The 17,549-nt window shown below is 44.9% G+C and overlaps 2 protein-coding genes across 6 annotated transcripts in view; one reads left to right on the top strand and one right to left on the bottom strand.

Annotated features, from left to right (window-relative positions):
• RELCH (RAB11 binding and LisH domain, coiled-coil and HEAT repeat containing) overlaps window positions 1–10,490 on the bottom strand; it is a 72,758-nt gene extending 62,268 nt beyond the window's left edge. For all 3 annotated transcript variants that reach the window (XM_084282011.1, XM_084282012.1, XM_084282013.1), the window contains exon 1: window positions 9,959–10,490. In XM_084282011.1, coding sequence (XP_084138137.1) covers window positions 9,959–10,466 — 508 coding nt within the window. In that variant the 5' untranslated portion in view covers window positions 10,467–10,490. The remainder of the gene's footprint in view (window positions 1–9,958) is intronic.
• Window positions 10,491–10,658: 168 nt separating this feature from the next.
• The window catches only part of PIGN (phosphatidylinositol glycan anchor biosynthesis class N), a 104,771-nt gene continuing 97,880 nt past the window's right edge, over window positions 10,659–17,549 (top strand). For all 3 annotated transcript variants that reach the window (XM_084306742.1, XM_084306743.1, XM_084306744.1), the window contains exon 1: window positions 10,659–10,741. The gene's annotated coding sequence lies outside the window, so the exon portion shown is untranslated. The remainder of the gene's footprint in view (window positions 10,742–17,549) is intronic.

Genomic DNA, 17,549 nt, shown 5'->3' with positions numbered 1-17,549 from the left:
CAGCTGGGAGAGTGAGAGGAGTGAGGAACAGCCTTGCAGGCGCCAAGGTCAGTGTAGAGGGAGGGGGAGAGGTGCTCCAGGCGCCGGAGCAGAAGTCCCCTGCGGCCTGTGGTGAGGACCATGGTGAAGCAGGATGTCCCCCTGCAGCCCATGGAGTACCACGGTGGAGCAGGGTTCCACGCTGCAGCCCATGGAGGAGACCACGGTGGAGCAGGTGGCCTGGCAGGAGCTGCTGCCCGTAGGGGAGCCAGGTTGGAGCAGTTTCCTCCTGAGGGATGGACCCCGTGGTATGGACCCATATCTGGAGCAGTTCTGGAAGAGCTGCTGCCTGTGGGAAGCCCACGCCGGATCAGTTCATCAAGGACTGCATCCCGTGGGTGGGACCCCACCGCACAGGGGACAAGAGTGACCGAGAAGGAGCAGCAGAGAAGAAGTGCTGTAGACTGACCATAACCCCCATTCCCCTGCGCCGCTCGGGGGGAGGAGGTGGAAGAGGGTGGGTGGGGGGGGAAGGTGCTTTTGGTTTCTTTCCTTTGTTTCTCACTTCTCTCGCTTGTTAGTTGTAGGCAATAAATCTTACTATCTCCTTATGCTGAGTCTGTTTTGCCCGTTACAATAATTATTGCGTGATCTTCTCGTCCTTATTTCAACCCTTGAGCCCTTTTCACATATTTTCTCCCCGTTCCTCTTTGAGGAGGGGGAGTGAGAGAGCGGCTGTGGTGGAGCTCGGCTGCCCACTCGAGCGGAACCATGACAAAAAGCACGGACAACTTTTTTTGAAACACTTCAGAGAAGGTCAAAATGCTTTGACATTGGTGTTAGAAGTATTGCACAAGCAACTTGATCTACCAGAAGTAATTTATTTGACAACACACTCTCTTCACTAAATTAAATTTTAATTACATAGGATTTCAACCTTAATGAGGCTTCCTTAGCAGTGGATTTCTGGGTTGTACCTCTCTGCAGTTTTAGATATAAGTTACTGTTCATTCTTGAACTGAAGATAGAAAATTTGTTCTGTGGAAACAGATAAAAAGACAGGGAATTGCTAAGGTTTATTTTTCCTATGATTTAGAAAAACAATTCAACCAACAGACATGCTATATAATTTACTGTTATGCTACATATAATAGTAAATTAGGCTCCAAATTTTATTAGCCGCAATATAATGAGAGTAGTTGGGAATTATAAATGTCAGGAAAACATGTAATTACCATTATATTTGAGAGAATCCAAGAAAAAATTTCTGATTACAGGATACTCTCAGATCCAAAGCTACACATGTTGACTACTGCAGTGCTTTTCAACCTACAACCCATGCTGTAAGATAAGTAAGGGTGCAATTCCATGCAACTTTAGAAAATATACAGAAGTTTCTTAACAGCAGCACAATTCAACAGGAGAAACTCTTCCTCTTCCTGATCTATACATTAAGGTACAGTCAAATTTTCTATTCCAAGGAAGCTAATGTCATCAGGAAAACAAAACTATTTTTTTTGAAGGTGTCTGGAAGTCAAAGACACTGGAAAAAACACTCCATATCCATCTGAAGAAGCCAACAGTACATTTTACCAAGTATAGCTCATCTTTATATTTAGGACATCCACATAATTTATAGGTTCACAAGAAGATACAGGCAAACCAGCAGACTGATAACAGAACCCAACTGACAAGTTTCCTTAGAAACTACTCAGGTCTGCCACTTTTTTATTTTTATTTTTCCTCTGTGCTAGAGGTAGAACAGAAGAATTGCTTATGTTCAGGCCTAAGGAAATACTTGTGTCTGAATATGTATTTTAGATCTGGTTCTGTTGGTGGTAAAGAAGTCAGCAGACCAGGTATCACACCTCCCTTAAACATTCAAGACCTAGTCTAAACTAGCCCTTACAGTCACACAACAGCTTGCTTGCTCTCTTCTAGAGTACTGCTCTATAGAAACATGTCCTTGAGTTACTTGCATCTTCAGCTGTCTTGCACAACATCACAGGCAGGAACAGCAGGAACTGAGGAAACTGGGCATGGACACCACATGGGAGAAAGAATAGGCATGTGCAAGTGGTAAAAGAGGAAGTTCAAACTCCAAATTAGTACCAAAACGCAAATATGTGCATGTGAATAAACCAACTGGCAAGAGGGGTAGCGCTCACAGATGTGGAACAAGATAAAAACACAAACAGCTTGAATGGAGATCTCTCTACGTTGAAGAATCAGACATCATTAACACTTTGAAAAGCAATTATCAATTCGCAGCTTATATTTGTAGCCACATTGGGTAGCAACTGAAATAGATATTTTGGGTGGTATCTTGTGCAGTACATAGGAATAAATGAATTTAACAATTTAATTCATTCAGTGAATTTCTTTACTCTAAACCTTAACAGGTTTGACAAGACAACAGTGGAGCAATATCAGTTTGAGAAGTCTTAACTGGCTGCTGCACTTAGAAGCTCTGAGAGGTTTCAGCTTCTTCCCAGCTTCCCGCTGCTGCATCAGCCAGCAGTGCAAGCTAGATCTGTGGCAGCAGATACGTGATCTAGCACAAAACCTATCAGGAAGGAACAGACTCAGTGGTCAAGTTTTTAAATTGATTTGAAACTTCATAGTGAATGTACAGCAGATCAACACACTCCACACTGCTGTGGTAACTCTGATAGGGAACTCAGAGCCTTTAAGCCATCTATTGCATCAGGCACTGAATCGTGCACACCCATCTATGAGCGTCTCTTCCACCCTCGCCCAGATGTTCTTTCTTTGATGAATTTTACAAATTGCTACGTGCTTGGAAGAAGTTCTCAGAGCACCATCAAATTAAAGGGCAACTAAATTAAGTACAGCTCCTAGAATAAAATTAACTTGGAGCCACCAGAGCAATCGACTTACAAGTCACCTAGAAATTTAACAGGTGTTCAGGATGATCAGATCATGCCAGCCCATGACAGGAAACCCAAACCAGTGTGAAAACAGATGATCAATACTTTTACCTACTTCATGCTAAGAAAACTTCTGGGAAGTATATGAGGGTTACAGCCCTAAAACTACTTGGAGAAAGCTAATCTATGCTTGCTGGCCATGAACAGCAGAAAAAAACAAGTCACCAGTTCTGTATAACAGATTATTTGCTAGATACATTAAAATAGAAAGCTATAATGCTTGCTCCTATGGAAAGGCATGAGCGGAAGCCACACAAGCACAAGATGGATCCCGCAGCCTAGCACAGAGATAGCATGCTCACGAGCCACTGCCTGGGGTTAAGATACCCTCCCAGCAGCAAACAGCACTCCAATGGGCAGCTTACTGGGCAGACATAGGCAGCACCCACATTATTTGAGCCTGAAAGACCTCAGTTGGCCCTGCTAAGAGCCACGGAGTGTTGCTGCAGTGAACATGGAGACCCCAGGGGTAATTTACCTTGGGGAACGCATTGAAGCTCCAGCTGCCAGAGCTTCCCAGAAGAGAAGAGCTAAGGGCGAAGCACGGTGCTAGGGCACGACTTCCAGCCCCTGATCCCAGCTTCAGCATCAACACAATCAAGTTAGCTCCATATGCTCTGTGTTGCAGCTCTGCCTTTCCCAAGGCATACAAATCAGCTTGCAATACAAGGATTTTTCCTTTCTCTGCAGTAACCCAGCTTTTAGTTACATTCTCTGATGCCAGCCAAAATTATCTTGCATCAATCCAGTCCTTAAGTGGCTGACTTTGATGAGGAACTACTTAACATGCAGAGATGACACCCACCTTAATTCTCAAGCACCATCTTCATGTTATTTCACCTCCAGCGTATTCACATTTCCCTGATTTTTACACTTACCTCAGGATAGTAGTAAATTTTCCAATTAAGTTTTAACGTGTGTCTAAGCTGATTCTATAGAGAATTTTTAAAAAAATTTAAAAACTATAATCAAGAAACTAGAGACTGAAGCATCTCTCCTGTGAGGAAAGGCCAAGAGAGCTGGGACTGTTCAGCCTGGAGAAGAAAAGACTAAGGTGGGATCTCATCCACATGTGCCAACACCTGGAAGAAGGGTGCAAAGACAAGATATTTCACTGAGTGGTGTCCGGGGACAGGGCAAGAGGCAAAGTACACAAACTGGAACACGGGAGGTGCCATCTCAACATCAGGAAACATTTTTTTTTTTTTTTTTTTACTGAGCAGTGTCAGAGGTTGCCCAGCGAGGTTGCGGAACCTCCCTCCCTTCTTGAAGGTATTTGCAAGTCGCCTGTCAAATGAGTATTTGCTCATTTCCACCCTGCCCCACCAACATCAAACCAACATGAAGAAGTACTTGTTATATAAATAAGATTTTTTTTCCTGTGAGTTTTTATGTAATAGCGTTTCCTTCAATTCAGAAGCCAAGTTGCGTCACCACCATGCAGAGCTGTGCTGCAGGAAGGGAGGAAGTAAATTGCCCGTCCCCTATGGTGCACACAGGGGAAGAGTTCAGTATTTCCCAAAGGCTTTTTCAGCTTGGTCCATTTAAAACCAACAACAAAAACACCACCTCTAAAAAAAGCCTTCTTGTCCACCAAACTTAACATACACTTTGTACCCTGTCTTAGTCGTTTGTATTGTAACTAAAAATCCAAAGCCTACAAGCTTAACTACAACTTGCAGCCTTTGCCCAAGAGGTTATCAAATGCAGTTTTATCACGCCTACATCTTTATAATATACTAGAAAAACAATGACAAGTCATACATTTAATGGGAATAGTTGCAATGCAGAACACACAACAAAATAAGGTTTTAAGATACATCTCCGCGTACTGATAGGAAAGATACTTCTGATGCTCTGCTTTGAACAGCTCCAAATATAAAAAAGATTTAACTCAGAATTGGTTAGAAATCTTAATTTGGTTTGAAAGTCTGAGAACTTCCTGAAACTTCCCTTTTCTGTATTTTCATTAATTCTGGGTTTATAGAATACAGTTGCTGGCAATTTTAAATTAACCAGGATGGACTTTGCACACAAGTCAGCTCCCAACACAATTGGTATCACTACTTAATTCATCACGGCTTGCCTGCAAATACAAGACAGTGCTTTTATTATCAGGCAATGAATCTTGTATAAATTTCCAGCAAGTGTGCTCTGGGCAGAACAGAATTTGTAAGTTGCATCTTCTGTCACAAAACCGACAATTCTCAGAGGAAGAAAAGCTGCAGGAAACTCCATGCACTTTGCAGAGCATTGAAATTACGCACAGGGAAGCTTGAGAAGCTGCCAACTGCTGGCTCTTAAACACAAAGCTCTCTCCTCGGTCTCCCCCTCCTCTCCACACAACCAGCTCCACCTTCTCCACCAGCAGCACTGGTGAAAGGGAACGTGTGCTGCTCCAGCACCCAGTCTGCTCATTTTGATCAAACTTTCATACAAGGCACGGCTCAACTCCCCCATGAGTGCACTAGCCACAGCGCCTATCTGCACAGGGTCACTTCTGCTTCCCACAGCATGAAAACCAGCAGCAGCTCCGGCACAGGAACACAAGAGAAAGCCAGGGCTCGTGCAGGAAGATTTCCCAGAGGGTACCTGCAAGCATCCTAAGAGACGAAGGGCACACAAATAAGTTACTGCAAGGTAAAGCATGGCGTGCCATAGGAACCCTTGTTACTCAGTGATAACCTGAGCTGTGCCTGCCTGCTCCTGGGGGATGTGAGCCTGCCCTGCTTTGCCCATCTCTGCTGTACGTACCTCATGCTGCCTGGTCGCGTTATTTCTGTGTGTCACTGCATCATTACAGGCATAAATCCATCTTCAGATCCACCAAAACACCCCAGAGCGCTCCAATGTAGGTATCAACCAAAGATTAAACAATCCACTCACCGGCTGCAGCCACCAAAAACTCAGTTCCTCTTTCCCTCAGCACTCCATACAGGTCTGTTCTGTCCTTTTGAAGAGACAACACTCAGTATCTCCCAGCTGTCTGTAACGGGAGTTTTGACTCCCTCTTCACCTGCACCCTTCCATCCTTCCCTTCACAAGAGGAGCCTTTCCTAAAGCAGGTATTAAACCCACTGTCTCACCCACAAGCCCTCAGATCACCTTTCATAAAGAAACCAGTGTAAGTTTCAAGCTGATAACAAAAGCAAAACAGCACAAGGCAGAATCCTAGTCATTAGAACAACAGATACCACATCATCTTCTCAATTTCCAATCCTATTTAGATTGTCATTTAAGCTGTGGGAGCTCTTTTGATGTAGTCTTCTCTAACATATATTCATTTAAAGCAAAAATCTGATAAAACACAGATCATGACAGGGGCACGTACAGAGTCACAGCACCACCGTGCCTGTAGCTCAGGATTCAGAGCTGTTATGAAGCCCCCCCTTTCTCGTGATAGCATCAATGTGCTTTTCCTGCATCCTTCTTCCAGTAGGACCGAGCTGAATTCCAAAGGCTATAAGTGAAAGCAGAGATATTTATTACATCTGAAACACACACACAAGCAAACCCCAAACCACAAGGAAACCCTGCAGTTTACTGCACACTAGCAGGATCAACTCCCTCTATGTTTGTACTCACAGATTAACTTAACGTAACTGGAACCAACCCCCTTGCAAATTACAAACAATTCCACTTTTGAAATATCCAGAAAAAAAATCATCTCCTAAAAATATAAATGCAGCAGACAAGTTTAATCCCTTTATGATTTTCTTTAAAGCCATTACAAATTTTTAAAATATTTCTTCTTTATGAAGGAAATGAAAGGCAGATTTTGAGACTAAAGCTAGTTCTAACAGCGTAAGCTGCATCCCTTCAGGAAACAACATTCACCAAGTGTAATACTCACAGAGCATCATACCAAACACATAAGAAATACGAGGCTTCTTCACCTGCTATGCTTAAGCCTGAATTATGGCTCTCAACTTAAAGGACTTACTGGCACAACATTTGAGGCTGGGCAACAAAGATGAGCCATTTGGGCCACTGGGTTCTAAACTTCAAGTGTCTCAGTTTATATGATACAACGGTGATGGGACCACAATTTTACTTTTAAAATGTAGGTCGCTACCCAAAGCCTCCTAGGAGATCTGGAATACCGTGTGAAGCAGGAACTTCCAAACTGCACTGCTCATATGACTAGCATTAGAAGAGTGGTATCAAAATGGTCTAGCAGATTGGTCACCACTGCTATTGAATCCAATGGAAGAAGCAAACCTGGGAGTTTGGGAAGATCTAAGCAGAGATGCAGGATATGAAGGATGACTGCACAGAAGTGTTGTGTGACTGAAGGAGCAGCGCTGACTCCTTCACAATGTCAATTATTTTTTTAAAATTACACAAAGAAAAGTGTTAGACGCAATAAACCTTTCCCTGTTTTTCATTACAGTATGGCTTTATCTCTGGTTGCAGCTGTGACACATTGCTGCCGCAAAACGGAGGGGTGTTTCTTCCAAAAATACAGGAGAACCTAGTCAGCTGACTATCAACTGCTTTGTAACCAAGTACTCTCTCTGAAGCATGGTTCAGAGACAAAACAGCCTCTAAGTCACTAGTTGGCCACATGATGCTAGTTCTTTAGCTGCTAGGATACTTCATTAAAGCCTCTTTATAGAAATCCATAAAGAAAAAAGGATAAAAATGCCAGCGTGGACTCGTATTTTAGCTTGCCTGAAACACCGAGACCTGACGATGACCAGTTGCAGTGAAATTCTCCCATTCTGCATATGAATGCACATACAGTGCAAAGCTGCTCCTTGCTCCCTGGAAATCCTCAGGCAGCATTCCAGACATGCTTCACATTCAGCGCCAGTCACCTTTCCTACAGCCACCCAGCCTAGGGAAAGCCTCACCACACAACCAGAGTCATCTAACTTGGGAGCAGGGGACAGCAGGTGCAGGGCCTGTGCTGAGAAAGAATTCTGATTTTAGGTATCAACACAACTTTTTTGTCATTCTGAACACGTGTGTTTTTTTTTTTTTTTTCCCCCCCACTGAGGCACAAAATTCAAGTGACCTTGAGATGTCAATCATACCAAATCCCACTACCTTCTACATCAATAGTTTCTGTAAAGAAAACTACAGTTTTATGCTCAAACTCATTCTGGCTTCACAGCTAGCTTAGGGAAACACTCACTCACTGCTGGATCAGACCTGTGGGTTATTTAACTGGCCAAATACAATACCAGCTGCTGAAGAAGAAAATGAAAGGAATTCTTGCGAGGACCTTACAATTTTCAGCCCATCAATCTTCTGCCATCAATTTTAACACTTGGATATTGGCTTAAATTCAGAGGCATGAGTCCTTATCAGTTCTCGTTAACATTAACCAGCCTCAGGCTGAGCAGCACTGACACAAATCACTAGCTCTGCACTAGACCTCCACATCTCAAGAAATCTGATGAGAAAAAAAAAGTTCGAAAATCTACTTGAGCTGTGCAAAAATACATTTTTCTCATTGTTCTGGATCTGACACATATCAACGTCACTCAATGTTAATTGCCTTTTGAAATGCTTTTGAGACAAAAAAAGCACACAACTTCTGTTATAGATACTGGATTTCAAGACACTTCTACGTAACCTTTAACATAAGGTTTACCATATTTACTTTTGCCATGCCTCAGTATTGTTACACTGCTCCAGAAATACATCCCCCTCCTCTCCTCACCTCCTTCCCTCCTTGTTTAATAGTTGTGTCATCCTGCTGCCATGCATTCAGCAGGTCAGCACAATGATCAGAAAGATGTTCTCACATCAATGTACATTGCTCTAGAACTCCCCATTTTTTGGGGTGTGTAACAGCAGTCACACAGGCTGCTGTTCTCTTAATCCCACTGGAGAATGTACATCATCAACAACTGGAAACAACACGTTAAAAAAAGAGGAGAATGTTTAATCAATTGGATGAATTGATTGGAAACCCCAAGAAAGCTGCTTTTAAGGAAACAGAGATTTTTGTTGGCCCGTAGCCTTGAAGCATGAGCGTTCACCAATCTTATCATGAAAGCAACAACACTGAAGCTCTCGGTAGGACAAAGCCAAGTATGAAATTCTAAGCATTTGTAAGCAAGACAAGCGGCATATAAACAACATGGTAGGAATTAAAGAAAAATTCCATCCAGTTTTTAAAATACATTGAAAAAACGATAAAAGCTGACAGCCTAGATGCCTCCTGTTATCCAAGCCATCTTGATACCACCAGTTCTTTCCAATTTTTAAGTCTAACTGTGTGTCTTTGCAACACTGGACATTTTTTAAAGTCAACCCAAGTACAGGAATACATGCAGGAGGCCACTAGGTATCTTAGAATACGCGTATAGATAAACCTTTCAACAGTCTGCTGAAAAAAAACACCTTTCATTTCAATGCTGTCCAGGAGCTCATTAAGACCTCAGAAGTCAGGTGTCAGGGCAACTCCTCTCTCTCTCAGTGCCACTTCCATTAGCTGCCAGGCTTTTAAACCTCTGCTGTTCTCAACAGTAATACTGTTAAATCACACAAGTAATTCTATTCTAAACCACCTGCTCGACTATTAAAACCTAAAAGCTTTTCAGGCCAGCTATGCCACAACTTCCGAAACACCCTCACTGCTTCCAGTAGGCACGCTAGCCCAGTATATTTCCCCCCACCAAGTGGTGATCCCCAAAATGGATAGTCCAAGAGTACAAGCGCCTGGAAAGCCTGGCAGCACGGGTTATTGGAAACACTGTGTTAGTTGTGTGCGATGGGGTGGTACCCGTGTAACTGAGGCCCGTCCTGCAGACCTGAGCCCTGCACTGACAGCCACATTTTGACAGCTGCTGGGTGCCCCTGCGCAGCCTGCTCTGCGTCACCCTGCGGGACCAGCTGATCCCTGGGGATCCCTTCCAACCTCAGCCACCCCGCGAGGCTCCAAATGAATGGGTGGCGGCTCTGGCAGCCCCTTCACCGCGCCGCACACTCACTCCTCTTTGAGAAGGGGTGCCCAGGAGGGCAGGCGATGCCCAGGGCAGCCTCAGCACCCTCCCCGTCCCCCCGGCACTTACTGAGCTGCCCGGGGCCGGGCTCCCTGCCGCCGGCCGCCCCCAGCAGGCTGCCGGGCAGCCCCCCCGAGGCGCCGGGCGGCGTGCCGCTCTGCCTCTCGAAGTTGCCGGGGTTGGAGAAGAAATCCCGCAGGCGGGGCAGCTCGCGGCCGCTCTCCAGCAGCTCGGTGTGCAGCTCCAGCGCCGTCAGCAGGAACTGGTCCCGCAGCAGCTGCGCCGCCATCGCGTCCATCGACACCCGCGGCGGCTCCACCGCCGAGCCGGGCCCGGAACCGGACCCAGAACCGGACCCGGCCCCGGCACCAACCCCAGGCCCGGCCCCGCCGCCATCGCCCGGCGCCCCCGCCGCCCGCGGGCCCGGCGGCTCCTCGGGGCTGCCCGGCTCCTCCCGCCGCGGCTCGGCCGGCTCCGTGCTGCTGCTGCTGCCGCCGTGCCGCCCGCCGCCGGGCTCGTCCTCCTCCGAGTCGCTGAGGAAGGGGTTCACACCGCCGCTGCCGCCGCCCGCCGCCATCTTGCGGCGCGACGCGAGGCGAGGCCCTCCCGCACCTCCGCCCGCCCGCCGCCCACTGCGCTCCGCAGCCCGCCCCGCGGCCTCTTCCGGCTCGCCGCTCTCGCGAGAGCCGCCCGGACAACGCGACCGGCCCCGCTGCCTGGGAGGGAGGGGGCGTGGCGTGGTGGGATGGGCGTGGCTTGTCAGGGATGGGCGTGGCTTTCTGAAGGTGGGCGTGGCTTGAGGGGTCCGCGGAAGCGGAAGGGGACCGTGGCCGGGCGCGCGGCGGGAGGCGAGTGAGTGTTGGCGCCTGCGCAGTGCGCGCGGCGGGAGCGGGGCTGGGGGAGATGGGGCGGGCGGGGGGTGGGGGAGGGAGGGGGTCCTGCCGGGCTGTGGGCGCGCTCATGGGGGGAATTTGGGGCCTCACGGTTCGTAGGGGCCCTCCCCTGCTCTCCTGGGCACCCCTTAGGTGCTGGAGGGCTGCTATAAAGTCCCCCAGAGCCTTCTCCTCTCCATGCTAACAGCTGGAAGCAAAGCTGGGGTTGAAATCTCCAATACAAGCGTAGACAAATCTCAGGGAGGCAAAAAGACGCGTTTCTGGGTGTGTGGAAGTGACCGTCCTGCAAATTAATCGAAACTCTATCAAGGCTACATCTAATCTTGTTTTACAGGGCCTCACTAGATGCAGCAGTACTCTTTACTGTAACTGCAAACTGGTTAATTCGTGTTATAATGCTATGCTATAAGAGTGGTACTCCTGTATTTAGTTTACATAAATTTTCCTTAAAATGCAATCAACCTGTCCTTTAATAAACTTTTTTTCTCCCATAATATATTGATTTCATATTGTCTATGTCATAGGAAAAAAGTAGGGGAGCGTGAACAGTAGGGGAGTGTGAATGGGTTGTAGCATAAAATGAAGTGGCAAAATACACGTAAATACACTACATAAACTAAAAATAATATACTAAAATGCACTAAAAATAAGAAAAAAAATAAGAAAAGCGTTTTCTCTGGTACTTTGTGGTAGATTTCGTTAAGGAAATCTTGTCACTTTCCTTTCTGGAGAGTTAAAGGATGCTCAGTGTGAACTTACTAAAAGTTCATCTGCTTGTGGTCTTTTTTCTCTTTTTTTCCCTTACTGATGTCCTGTAGCAGCCTCTAGTGGTGATCTGTGATGTTTACAAGTGATTCGAAGTTTAAAGATGGTTTAAACAAGTCTCCCTTGCTTTTAAGGTACGCGTTGCTGCTGGCTTCTGTGTAGTTTTACAACAAGGACTAAATTTTTCTCTTCTCCCCTAAAATAATGCACAAATATTTCTCTGTTTCAGTACTTCCTAAGAGGTTCGTTTGGGCTTATGAAACTAATTGCAATGTTTACACTGATGTCCTTCAGTTGCTCCAAAAGAATGTACTGGCACCTAGGATAAGGTTAACACAGCTGAAGTACATATTCCAGAGCGGAAGAAAATGTGTTTAAACTGCCTTGTGCAATAACAATATGCTTAAAAATAGTTTATTGCGGTATATGAATAGGTATTCTAAGAGTCTAATTTAAGGGACTTGAGAAGAAAGCCTCACAATAAACGTTCATCACCATGGAGGATGTGTGAGGCAGAAAAAGATGCTGAAGCTCTGGAAAGAAGGCATTAAATAGGTTTGCTTGATGGAGACATCTACAAATTCATTTATTTTTCTGCCTCCAAAAGGTGTGCTTTGTTTCTTACTGGAATTAAAATCTTCTTCTGCCTTTAAAGGGTGCAAGTTGGTTGTCTGAAGAATAGCTTACCTTAACATGTCTCAGAAGATGAGGTTTCCAAATATAGGTCTGTCAAGCTGGGTATCCAAAATATGGAGGGCTTGTGTGGAGGAAAAACAAACAAAACAAGAAAAAAACAGCCTTCAGGAGTTTTTCTTGTGTTTTTATTATTATTATTATTACTTGGTTTTGTATGAAACAAAACCCAGTTTTTCAATGTGTGCATATTTTTTCATGAACTTTAAAATGTGCACTTCTTGAGGCAGAAAATGAGTAGAAACACATCAATCTTTGCTCTTCTTGTGTTGATTTTCATAGGGTTGTTGAATCCTGATCTAATATAGGCTATTTTATAAATATATATTTTTTGTATGTTAAATATAGGTATAGCTTTACCCATAGAAACCGACTTTATAATGTATCTGAAGTAAAAATAGGACAAAAGTGAGAAGGGACTCTTGGAAATATTTTCAGCTTTAACAAAAATGTGATAATGTCCCACAAAGTAGGAGGAGAACATGTAAGTTTGCAGATGACACCAAGTTGTGGGAAAGTGTCGATCTGCTGGAGGGTAGGAAGGCCCTGCAGAGGGACCTGGACAAGCTGGGTCAATGGGCAGAGGCCAGTGGGATGAGGTTCAACATGATTAAGTGCTGGGTCCTGTACTTTGATCACAACAACCCCGTGAAACACTGCAGTCTTGGGGCAGAGTGGCTGGAAAGCTGTGCAGAGGAAAAGGATCTGGGGGTGCTGGTTGATGCTCACCTGAACATGAGCCAGCAGTGTGGCCAGGAAGGCCAATGGCATCATGGCTTATATCAGGAATAGTATAGCCACCAGGACCAGGGAGGTGATCGTCCCCCTGTACTCGGCTCTGGTGAGGCTGCACCTCAAGTGCCGTGTTCAGTTTTGGGCCCCTCACTACAAGAAAGACACTGAAGCCCTGGAGCATGTCCAGAGAAGGGCTACGAAGCTGGTGAAGGGCCTGGAGCACAAGGCCTGTGAGGAGCGGCTGAGGGAACTGGGGGTGTTCAGTCTGAAGAAGAGGAGGCTCAGGGGAGACCTTATTGCTCTCTACAGATACCTGAAAGGAGGTGTGGAGAGCTGCGGGTCAGCCTCTTCTTGCAGATAACTAGTGAGAGGACTAGAAGGAATGGCCTCAAGTTGCGCCAGGGGAGGTTTAGGTTATAAATTAGTAGACATTTCTTCTCAGAAAGAGCAATCAGGCACTGGGATGGGTTGCCCAGGGGGTGGTGGGGTCACTGTCCCTGGGGGTGTTCAAGGAAAGGTTGGACATGGTGCTTAGGGACATGGTGTAGTGGGTGACATTGGTAGTAGGGTGATGGTTGCACCAGATGATCTTGGAGGTCTTTTTCAACCTTTATGATTCTATGAGGTTAGAAATAATTTCTTCCTTTGGGAGGAGAAAAGTTCAATCACTTTTTCTTTTCTCTAGATTTGTTGTTTTGAAGCATTTCTGTGAACAATGGATGCTTGGGAGCCTGCTGTCTGAAGCATGGTGAATAAAGCATTTACAGCCCACGAAGAATTTTAGAAATTTGGGAAACCAAGTTCAGATTTCGTGACGTGTTTCATGTTTTTGTGAGAACAAAGAGAGAGAAATGCTGTTGAATGAAGTCACAACTTGGGGATAAGAGATATGACCTTTTATACATCCACAAACTGGAGAATTGAGTTGTTGGTCTTCAGGCACTCAAATTTGGAGACCTGTGGAAGATGGGTATATTGTCTGCCAATGTAGGCTGTACAGAAAGAAAGTTGTGGAGGTTACAGATGGCTGTTAAAGATGGCATTCTGTACCATATTGAAGGACAGTCTAGGTGGGAAAGGAAGCAGTAGAAATCAAGTATAAAAGTGGCCTTTGTAAAGTCATTTGGAGGTTTTAAAGAACTAAACTCACGTGAGAGGCTACGCTGCCTGAATTTATTAACGAGTCTGTTATTGAAGCTTTCTGGAGGTGAAAACAAGGCTTGAAATTGAGAAGGTCTTATTTATTCCCGTCACTGCAGAAGCACGCTCCTCCAACTTGCAAAATGGTTTCTACACTTAACTCTGTTTTCCTTATTCTGCCTGCTGTTGTTCGGTCGAGAATTGGAGGAAAATGTGATTGAAGATATTTAAGCTGGCTTGTGGAGAAGGTCATGCAATGAAGGCAATGGTGGTGTTAATAAATTTAATATAAGTTGGAAAACAAAGTAAGAATCTGAGGATGTGCTTCGAATGTGCTCGGTTAGCACAGCTGGGAGGTGATGCGGGCCTGTCCATCTGGCGCCAGCGGAGGTCTATTTTATGAATTAGAATGGGGAACTGCACTGGAGCAAAGTTATTTCAGTTTCCTTCCTTTTTTTTTTTTTTTCTATAGGTTATTTTCAGTCTGTCTCTCTATGCAGTTTTCCAGGCAGCTGTGCCAGTCCAAGGGAATACGTGGATGGGAGCACAGGACAGGACAACTCTCTGCAGCTGTCCTAGCTTGGTTTTTCTTGTGGTATTTGTGGCTGTGAGGACCTCTTGTTCTTCTGACATGGCAGTAGCAGTTAGGTATTCGTGTAGCAACACCCGATGAAATATTTCCCTTGCTGGTTTTAATTATTTTGGGAAACAGATGTTTTTAATTACCAGACAGTTCCTACAGATGGTTGGGTACAGGTAAAGAAGTGCTACACAGATGTGAATAATAGACCTTTTCTGTCACCTTAAAACTAGCTGGTTGTTTCTTCCCTGAGAACAGGCACCTAATGTAGGTAGAACTCGTCTGTGTGTTTCTAACATGAGACTATATTTGATGTCTGCAATAACAGTAAGTGTCTGCTCTTGTTTTTCTGGGCCTTGCAACTAGTTATTTCAGCTTCTTGAATCATTTCATTCGGTGATTGAAGAAGTTGGGGCACATTTGCCCCCCTTGTGCTAGTTTCTTTATGATGAACCTGTACATACTGAAAGCCTGCTTCTGTGATGGATCCTGCTAGGGTCTTGGTCCGCAACGGTGCCCATGTATGGTTGGAGCAGAGCCAAGATCCTTCTTAATGTTTGTATAGCCCTGAGAAAGACAACAGAAAGGCAACAGGAAGGGAAATTCCCTTCGGGAGCTGCCAAACAGGCAAGTTTGGGGTGAGGGAGCGGGGCGGTAGGCAGGGATCGCTCTATGGGGCGTGCTGTGGGTGCAGGTTCTGTAGGTTAAGAGTTGTACAATAGCAATTATGCTAGCCCATTAATTATACCTTACGATCAAATGCATTCTACTGGCTAGCAGACTTGGTTGAAGTAGTACTTTTATCTCACAAGCTCGTGAGTCCTTTCTAAAACACTTTTTTTTGAAAGAGTGGGAACCTGTGAAATGATTATTTGACTTACGTGTTCCTTTATTAAGGAAAGTGTTACTCTGTGCTCAGAAGGTTGTCTTGCAGTCCTTTTTCCCTTCAGCCTGAAGGAAAAATTGGCATTCGACAGCCTGTGTGCAGGAAGTAGCTGACAAATGGCTTCTTACCATGTTTGTTGGGTTTTGGTAGCCGTTGATACTGATGAGAAAATGTGACTTCAGACCAAACTCTTCTGTTTCAGCTCTTTTCAATCTTGTAGTCGCTTCTGTAGAGCATACTTTAAGCACTGTTTTCTTTGTCTAAATGTTTAAAAAAAAACAGAGGTTACACAGTGTAATACAAGGCACTTTTGGCAGGAGAAACAACTAAACAGTCTATGTTTATGAAATGATGAGGATATGAATGGCATGTCCATGAAATATGATGTTAAGCTGTAGACCAGGGGTGCTCGAAGAAATCTTGCTTATAGAGCATGGCGGTATGAAGAAATACATAAATAATAAATCAAGAAATACCCGAACAGAATCGTGAATGCTGCCTGAAAACAGACAGGCTCCCAAAGTGCTGTTGCCGATGAAATGGCTGATTCACAGCAAAGAAAAGACACAGCAGTTGGGTTTGAGTTTTGCTTTTTCTGAGTACTTTTATAACATCCTGCATGGCGAGCAAAAGTACCGCTGCATTTCTCCCCCTCCCTTTCTCTGTACCTGGCTGACTGGTGTTGGCAGAGGACGATGCTCTTGTTCTCTTTCACGCCTCAAAGCATGAGGAAACCACCCTTGTTCCTTCTCCACGCTGTCGTCTTGTCGGTGCTGTTCCTGGGTATGTCTTTGTACCTGGGAGACTTGTGGATGCTGTTCCCATGCTCACAGGGTAATTCAGATTGAATTTGTTAGGCTGGCACTGGAGTGACGGCGTTGCGGGGAAGTTCAAGTCATTCTGCCTCGTAGGCCACAGTCAGGTTTCTCCTTGCAGTGGTTTCGCAAAAGAGACTTTTCTAGGCGGGCAAAGCGATCTTGATTATCAAGAGATGTTAAAAAGAAAATTCAGTATTCCTTGGGCTCCCTGCCTCAGATTTGGATGTGCTTTACTGAACCACATTTACAATTTAAAGCAGATGTCGTTTGTTATTATAATCCATAAGATGCTCGGTGAAGATGTTGAGCATAAAATAATTATAAACAGATGGTTTGAATTACGAAAGCCACTTCAGTGCAAGAGCAAGTAAAAATACTCTCGTTACAGTTTCATTGTCTGGCGGAGCATATTATGCCTCAGTAGGGAAAGAAAATGAAGTTTGGGAAAGGAGGAAGAGGGACGTGATTGTTACCTCACCTACATTCATCGTATGTGTGAAGTCACGATGAGGTTTTTGGGTTTCCAAAGTTTAAGTGTTGCATAAAGATGCCAGTAGGCTTACTCCGAGGCTGGCTGCTAAGTCTGCTGTATAAATTTGTGCAGCCAGTAGGTGTGTGCCTTGACAGCAGGAATCGCTTGATTTTGTTATTTGACAAGTTTAACTCTTAAAAAAAAAAAATACAGATTAGTAAAAGAGTAGGGTAAGGGCTGCTGGTGCTATCGTGGATGGAGTATAATTGCCACACCACGAAAAATCCTGTCACGCAGCAGAGCTCCCATGTCGCTCCCCTGCCCTAAGTGCAAGGATCATGTTTTATGTATGGACAAATTGTGCAGTCACCAATTTGACAGCTTAAATTACATAATACACAGCGCCGTTTAGCTGAAAAATGTGTTCGTCAGCCAGAAACAGAGCAGACATTCCCGTCTATTTCTTCTTTCCATAAAAGATACTTACCAAGGCCGTCGGTGCTTATTGAAAAAGCCTTTCCAATGGATTTTCTTCATCTTAACCAACAGGCTTGGCAGTATTTAGTGAGGCATGGTCCCTCTACCGGAATTGATTAATGTGACTTCAGCTCCCTCTCCTGACACTTTATTATCCTTAAAAAATATTCCTGCCAGGGAGGCATACTCCATGTAGTGTTT

This window comes from Netta rufina (genome assembly GCF_964035555.1).
Source record: "Netta rufina genome assembly, chromosome: 2".
NCBI lineage: Eukaryota > Metazoa > Chordata > Aves > Anseriformes > Anatidae > Netta > Netta rufina.
Note: the sequence above shows the minus strand (reverse complement) of the source record. Positions and strands in the feature narration are given on the sequence as shown.